General features: G+C 30.8%; 1 protein-coding gene across 2 annotated transcripts; it reads left to right on the top strand.

Moving 5' to 3' along the window:
- Window positions 1-3,253: 3,253 nt before the first annotated feature.
- On the top strand, window positions 3,254-5,948 carry LOC111407895 (probable protein ABIL5). Of its 2 annotated transcripts, none has more exons than XM_023037599.1 (8): window positions 3,254-3,463; window positions 3,540-3,622; window positions 4,257-4,407; window positions 4,648-4,744; window positions 4,842-4,869; window positions 5,369-5,400; window positions 5,496-5,560; window positions 5,702-5,942. In XM_023037599.1, exons 1-8 carry the CDS (start codon window positions 3,365-3,367, stop codon window positions 5,801-5,803), a joined length of 657 nt encoding a protein of 218 aa, XP_022893367.1. In that variant the 5' UTR covers window positions 3,254-3,364; the 3' UTR covers window positions 5,804-5,942. The 2 variants fall into 2 exon arrangements, with proteins under 2 accessions (XP_022893367.1, XP_022893366.1); XM_023037598.1 differs by having other exon boundaries at window positions 3,255-3,463; window positions 4,833-4,869; window positions 5,702-5,948.
- Window positions 5,949-7,649: the final 1,701 nt, after the last annotated feature.

Raw genomic sequence — 7,649 nt, 5'->3', positions numbered from 1 at the left:
ATGTGTATAGCCGAAAATATCAAACCCTTATCTACATGGTAACCAAACTTTTCTGTTAACTTCTTTAGAATGTGCCATAAACACCATCTATGCTTCATATTAGGAAAAACTATTTGTATTGCGTTTTGCATGCCCTATCTTGGTCGGTTATTATTACATGCGGAGCTCGACCGTGCATGCACTTAAGTCACATCCTAAACAACCATACAAAGGTATCTATGTTCTCATTTGATATCAAACCATAACCGAGTAGTGTTGATTGACCGTGGTGATTCACACCAACAAACAGAGCAAACGACATGCCGTATTTATTAGTGAGATACGTAGTATCAAATGTGATAACATCACCGAACTCTTTATATGCTTGACGACACCTATTGTTGGCCCAAAATACATTTTTCAACCGCGATTCTTCGTCCAAATCAATACTAAAGTAAAATCCCAAGCACTGTGCTTGCATTTCAAAAAAGTAAGACTGTATTGCTGCAGCATCTCCCTCCCCAAGTTTTAATCGCCTCACTTTTTCGATATAGTTCCTACAATCCTTTTCCACACAAGTGAGATTCTCAAAACCACCTACTTCAACAACTGTAGAGTTGAAACTCTTGTGCAATGGAATTCCTGCCATGTCATTTACTTCAATCTTTCGTTTCACATGTGCACTTATTTCTCAATTGTATCGATACAACCTCGACTTCAAAGGACTCGTCTTATGATTGTGGTCGAGATCTACTTTTCTAATTACCCAGAAACCATGATAATCAAAAGTTGCAGAGATCCTAGCTTTACAACCTATTTGAATTGTTGGTTACGGCTTCAAAGAACCGCTTGTGGAACTGCTTCGTCGTCCTTCAAGACTACATGTCAACGTTATATATTGCAGAACTCCATCGTCATCTTTCTTCGAATTCCTTTTCCTGACTAGGAAACCAACCTCGTAAGCATATCCCTTGTAGAAATCATAAACTTCATTTTTGTCATTGAACTTCATACCCACTTCAGGCACAATCACATCTTCTTCTCCTCTAGTTTTATCCACACATAAGCTCATATTATCTTCCACATTCGCATTTTCGGATTCCAATCTTGACTTGTCTTCTACCACTTCCATAATTTCTTCTCTTGCGTCCAAATTAAATGTCCTCATTCAACAAAAATTAACCACTCCACAATTCCAAGACTGATGCATAACAATCATATGAGAGAACAAAAATATTTTATCGGAGCAGCCAATAAATTGATGTCAACATAATAACACATTGGAACATATCAACAATTGCAGGAACAATTGTTAAAAAGAGGAATTTAACATTAATGTAAGGAATTTAACTTATCAAGTGATAATATCAAACTTAATGACAAGTATAATCTCTATTTTTTCTTATCTATGATATATAACTAGGTTTTGAGGTTGTACCCATCAGTGGTCGAGCTCTTTGGACTTGAAGGAGAAATACAATGTTGAGCTCAACTCGAATTTCTACAATACATCAATCGCAGTTGCTTGCTTTGTTCTGTAAATTTGCTTTATTGTTGGGAAAAATGATGGCATGTACATGTAGATGGTGGTCTGAGGCCGGGTGTGGCGGCGTCGAGAAGGCGAGTCTTCGCCGGTGTCGTAGAATGTGGGCAAGAAATTTTGGGTATTTTTTGTGTACATTGTCTTTGTGAAGAAGGAGCAATCTAAATGGTTTAGCCACGCCGGAAGCGTCACTTGCGGTCGCCGAGAAGTATCGTCTCCGGCGACGGCGTACAATGTGGAGGAGAAATTTTCGTAGCTACTGGTGCAAATAAATGTCTGAACTCGTGTATGAGAGAGAAAAGAAAAAAGCCTTCCCGCTACTTTCAATTCTTGTAGCAAATTTGAAATTATTTACTTGGTCAATCAATTTGTCTTGTCTTCCCTTGCCACGCCACATTGTAAGGGCACATCGTAAGACCACATTGTACAAGTAGCACCACTGTTAATATTATTGTCATTGTCCTTTTGTCAACTCCATAACTCTTAATAAAAGGTGCAATGTCAATACTCAATACGCATCAAGTTCAAGAAAATTGGTGAATTAAGGGCAACTCTAACTATAACACCAAAACATATTTGGTGTATTGTTAGTTCAACCCAATAACAAATTTTGTACCATTTTCATGCAAAATAGTGTAAGTGAATAGTGTTGCATTATATATTTTGATAAAAGTCTCTTTTGCCCTTTTCTCATTTAGCATCAAATGATGTTGAGGGTATTTGTGTCATTTTATATTATACATAAATTTTAATTATTATCATTAATTGAACATTTGTGAGATGAATATACAAATTTCGTTAATTAAATTATGACACTTGGTCGACTTTATTGTATCATACTATCGAAATTCAAAATGTATTACGTTGTTTTTTAATAACATGATTTAGTATTTTATTAATTGTGGTATTTTTATTAATTGTACTACATTTTTAAAAATTATTAAAGAATTTAATATTTTCGTAAGCGAAACGTAATTATTTATGTAATAATTTATGTAGCAGTAAATTAAATAAATAAATAATTTTTCTGCTATATAAATTGTTAAAAATAAAAAAATATAGAAAATGATTAAACACTATTTATTTGGTATAAATTTTAGCATAATGGGTTGAAGATGATTTTTAATTTGGTGCAAAATTTGATACAAAATGGAGCAAATTTTGATGAAGGGTTGGAGATTGCCTAAGATAAAGTTCCAGTGTATCTAAACATCGTACTATTAGTAGATCTTATAAAAACTAATGAAAGTATGGTTGAAATATTGATGAGAATTACGAATTCCATTATATATATAGTAAAAATTAATTATTGACTTTGACTTAATTTTAACTGCAACAAACGAGTAAATTCAAGTAAATTTGGCTTCTGTGTGGCCCCATTATTTGAATTTATAATAGGGGAATAATATTTTTTTTTAAAAGGTGTAGTTAAAAAGTTTTCGATTTGAATGTAATATTATTTTATTTAAAATTGTGTGATTAAAAGTAGGAGAGAGAAAAAATTAAATTAAATTGAAGAGTTTTAAAGGACCAAACGGGGCTTGCGTACAACTTTATATTCTTTGACAATAAAGGGCAAGTTTATTGACATGACAGCAAAAAGAAAGAACACAAAATCACGGGCTGCCATTATTTTGTTTTCTTCCACATGCAAACGATATCCTGCATTAAATCCTCTTTTAAAGTGCTTTTGTTTGTTTCTCGTAAAAAATCCACAAATAAACGCACCAAAGACTCACGGGATTCCAGTCCCTTTTTCACCAACATAAACACATATTTATAAACATTATTATATGTATATGAAAAGAACACAAGCTGGGTAGTTCAGTTTTAGTAGAAAGAATGAAAGATACTGAAAAATCTCATGTGGAACAACAGCCTCAGCCCGATATTGCTGATGCTGAAGCTGAAAATCCAACACACTTCAAGAACTCTCTGCAAGTTAGTCTCTATATCTGGTACATAGCTAATCATATTATAGTTTCAATGCTAAGTACTCATTATCTGTTTATTACAGGAGCTGAAGGACTTTAGCTCTCAACTTCATCATGCTGCTGATTATTGCCAAACTTCTTTTTTGAATGACAGAAACAAGGGAATGTAAAGTCTTTTCTACCCTATATACTAATGTCGATTAGTCTTGTTTTGCTAATTTGTAGAGCCTAATTATTGTCGATGAACGAAGTTCCCAGAACAAATTTTACTAAAGATAATTTAGGAATTTCGCACTTATAATTTCGATTTTGCCCTAATTTATCTTTTAAATACATAGTTGTCATTAGAGTTTCTCATAACCATGGAAGAGAGAGAGGGGGATAGAGAAGATACGATGTATTTTTTATTTTTTATTTTTTTAATCACAGTGAATTACTACAGTAACGAAAGAGGATGTAATCTCACATTAAAACGAGCCTCTATAAATCATGCGTGTTTTTGTGTCCATTTCGTTTCTACAAAATTATTACTCTTAGTGGTAGAATTATAGCTTATAATTCTCAATATATTTTACCCACTAAAATACTCTGTATCAAATATACCATGTAACTTTAAAAAACTAAAAAGAATAATTTAAATAGAAACTCTAATGGGAACGAGGAAGAGTTGAATAACTACTTATCTTTGTTAATTATTCTTATTTATTTATTTTTTAACATAAAGTTTCTTAATTTCATGCATCTATTAATGAATTGTAAGTTGTAGATTTGTTTTTTATAACACAAGTTTTGTTTTGCAGTACTGTGGTGGATAACACCAAGGACTACATATGCAAGGCTATGGTTATAATTGTTGACCATTTAGGCAGCATATCATCTAATCTTGAATCTTGTGTTTCAAAGAGCAATACAATTCCTGAAACTCAACAAAGGATTGAGACCTTGAAACAGGTTCATTGTTCTTTACACAATTACCAAAACAATTTTTTCAATTTTATTTTTGGTTCTGCATTATAAATATTTTGGTGTTCTATAATTTATTTTGCATATGTAACAAATATTTAAGCTCAATTATCAACTTGGAACAAAACGAAGTTTGTCAACATGAAATTCCGTGAAAAGTGTGGGGACTATTTTCGGCTTTGACCTTGTATTTATATGTTCATTGTTACGTTTTTGTGGTGTTTACAGAGACTTTTAACGTGTCAACAATACTCACAGAAGCTTGCTCTAGCAAACATTTATTGGAGTGCTGATTTTCGAAGATATCACCGTCACTATACATCAAGTAAATATTATAATTCTTTCTAATTTTTATTTTTACTTTTACTTTTTTACCACTACTAATACTTTTGATCTATGCGTATTGATATCGGCTACGGCAGATTCAACAACAATGAATCCAGAATCAAGGTAAGATCAAGTATTTGTGATGGTTGTGGTAGTGGTAGATGGTGGTATGGGGTGATAGATGTTGTAGGGACCACGTTGCGGTATTTTATATATGATGTTCGTCGAACAAAAAATAAAGAGTTAGGTAATAGTCGACAAAACATTTGACCCATATAAAATTAGAGACAAGTAAGCGTAATGGAGGGCCGTAATATAACATGTTAGAGCATCTTCAAAAGATTTTTTAAATTAACATTTTAAAGTAGAAAGTTAAGAGCTAAACCTACTCTCTATAATTAAATGCATTCAAAGTATTTCAATTTTCATTGTATGATTTCCATACATTTCATAAATTTTTCGTTTCTTATGTTTAAAATGCCGATATCTTAGAGATTAACAAAATTTTAATTATTATATTCTATTTCAAAAACCTGCACGACGACGTCTAAAGTTTATTTATTTAATCGAAAGTCTGACACGTGCAATATTCTTCTTTTGTCACATGTTAACTATGGACCAGTACGAGGAAAATGGAGAGGTCTCCAAATCCAGGTAATTACAGAAAAAAAAATACTATTATATAATTAAAAACAAAATTTTAATAACCCGAAATCTAAATATTTCCGTATATACTTGGGGCTTTGTAGGGTTGCTGGTTGACAATAGCCTATCGATTTCGCCAAAAGCTGAAAAAACATATTTTGAGTTTCAGGTGAATTATAATTTATTTCTATTCTATGTTCACAAATATATTGTATCTGTAACAAAGTAAATTGTATAGTATTGAATAATGTTTAAAAAAATTGAAAATTCTGCCTATGGTACTAACTAAACTTGTATGTTTTGACTGTAGGCGACTCCAAAGGTCAAACGTAGCATGTTGAATTGGAAATTACTCAACAAAAGAGAAATGAAATCACGAATTATTCGACGTCGTAGACGGACTCCAACTTAAATACTATATATATGGTATTTAAATATTCTATATGTATAGTCACGGTTTGCTCTAGACAATGTTTGTTTTTGTATAATGTTATGTCACGTATTGTCTTTGGAAACTTATGAGTCTTAATTAATTAAATTTTAACCAGATCTTATAATTAATTTATGTTGATTATTTTTTCTTAAAAATGTAATGGTACATAGATTTAAAGAAAAAAAAATCATACAAAAGATTTAATAATATGAATCGGGATAAATATTCACGTATTGAATGAGTAATGACCAAATAAATTTATGAGGGTAATTTTTTTTGAAGTAAATGAATATCAAAATTTAGATAATGAGGTTTACATCAATATTTTCGTGTAAATTTGAAATCTTTGTTCATTTTTTATCTTATGTCCTCAATTTTTTATTCACATTTTTGTTTCAACCCTCTATTATTTTTCACATATTGACTCTAATGATGGTTTCTGTAAAAAAAAAAAAAAAAAAATTAAATTAAGGAAGGTAAAAACACTTCTTTGCATTTTGTATTTAAAAATACGCAAAATAAATCCCATTTCCTTTAAAAGAGAGAATCCAACAAGTACTGTTCATTTTGAGGCAGAGGATTCACACAGAACTGATTTCTTACTGTAGATAAACTGGTTCTGCCAAAAAGCATTCAAAAAATGAATTAATGAGAGTATTTAATGCTTTTGTGCAAAATCCATTGCCAAAATGTCAGAGAAAAACATTTATTGAGCCTTCATTGTTGAATTTTATAGTCCTTCGCAAAATGTGACAGAAAAAATTTACTGGCTGAAATTTGTACTTTTCATTTTTTAAATGAAAGAAAATTCGTATAAATGAATTAATGAGACTATTTTATTGGATTTATTTGTTTTAGGTAAGTTGGTTACTATAGCTGCAAAAATGATTTGTGACAGCTAAAAATGTCATTCACATAAATGAATTTAATCAGCCTTCATTGTTGACTTCAGAAGGTAATAGTTGTCTGCCCAAAAAAATATATCAATATGATTTTATCACATAACTACCTATAAATATAAGAAAACTTTCAAAATGAGCAAATTGGTTTCATTATAGAGAACTGAATTCCGTGAAATCTCTCTTAAACGAAAGGAAGACACTATTTTTCTGTCTTGACAAAAGTCGTAAATCGTTTGTAAATTAATTAATCCTTCTCTGGATGATCTACCAAATTGCAAAAAGAAGTAGAATTCTGTGAAAGAAGCTTCTCTATCGACGGAGGAAAGGGAGTTCAAGCGAGATATTGAGGAGTTGAAGGCTAATGTGAATTCCCTAGAACTTTCTTTTTCACTTTTGTCTTCCCTTCAAATTTGTTCATTATTGAGTCTCATAAAAATAGCTTTAACCTTTTGTTGCTAAATCTGTTTGTTGGGTTTGTTTTCATTTTTGAAAATTGGTGTTTACTTCATACTTCTTTTAATATTTAATAAACTGTAATGGTTATTCATAAATCAATTATAATTGTTTCATGATTTTGGAAAACAGGGAAGTGGTGAGTTTTTGTTAAATTTTGTGAACGCTGTTTTATGGGATTGAAGACTTGTTGAAATTTTTGTTCAAGATTTATTAATTTGTTTTTGTAGTGCATTAATAAATAGTTTGTTGCAGTAGTCATTTGGTGGAATTATAAAATAGCTTAGAATGACCAAAATGAAAAGAAATAACATTTAATCAAGAATGATACGGTGAACTATTTTTTTAGACATTTAGAAATTTACAACGATAGATTGAATAACATTTTCAAATGTTTTTACTTTTGTGTATAGACATATTATTTATTATAGAAGTGGATGAATAAAAATTAGAAAAAGTAGAGAAAGAAG

Source organism: Olea europaea, chromosome 13 (assembly GCF_002742605.1).
Source record: "Olea europaea var. sylvestris chromosome 13, O_europaea_v1, whole genome shotgun sequence".
In the NCBI taxonomy this organism is placed as follows: domain Eukaryota; kingdom Viridiplantae; phylum Streptophyta; class Magnoliopsida; order Lamiales; family Oleaceae; genus Olea; species Olea europaea.
This window is presented reverse-complemented; position numbering and strand designations above follow the sequence as displayed.

Coding starts and splice junctions, on each gene's coding strand:
- LOC111407895 (XM_023037598.1), top strand. CDS start 3,365: ATGAAAGATACTGAAAAATCTCATGTGGAACAACAGCCTCAGCCCGAT. Junction 3,464..3,539: donor ACTTCAAGAACTCTCTGCAA/GTTAGTCTCTAT, acceptor TGTTTATTACAG/GAGCTGAAGGACTTTAGCTC. Junction 4,745..4,832: donor TCACCGTCACTATACATCAA/GTAAATATTATA, acceptor TATTGATATCGG/CTACGGCAGATTCAACAACA.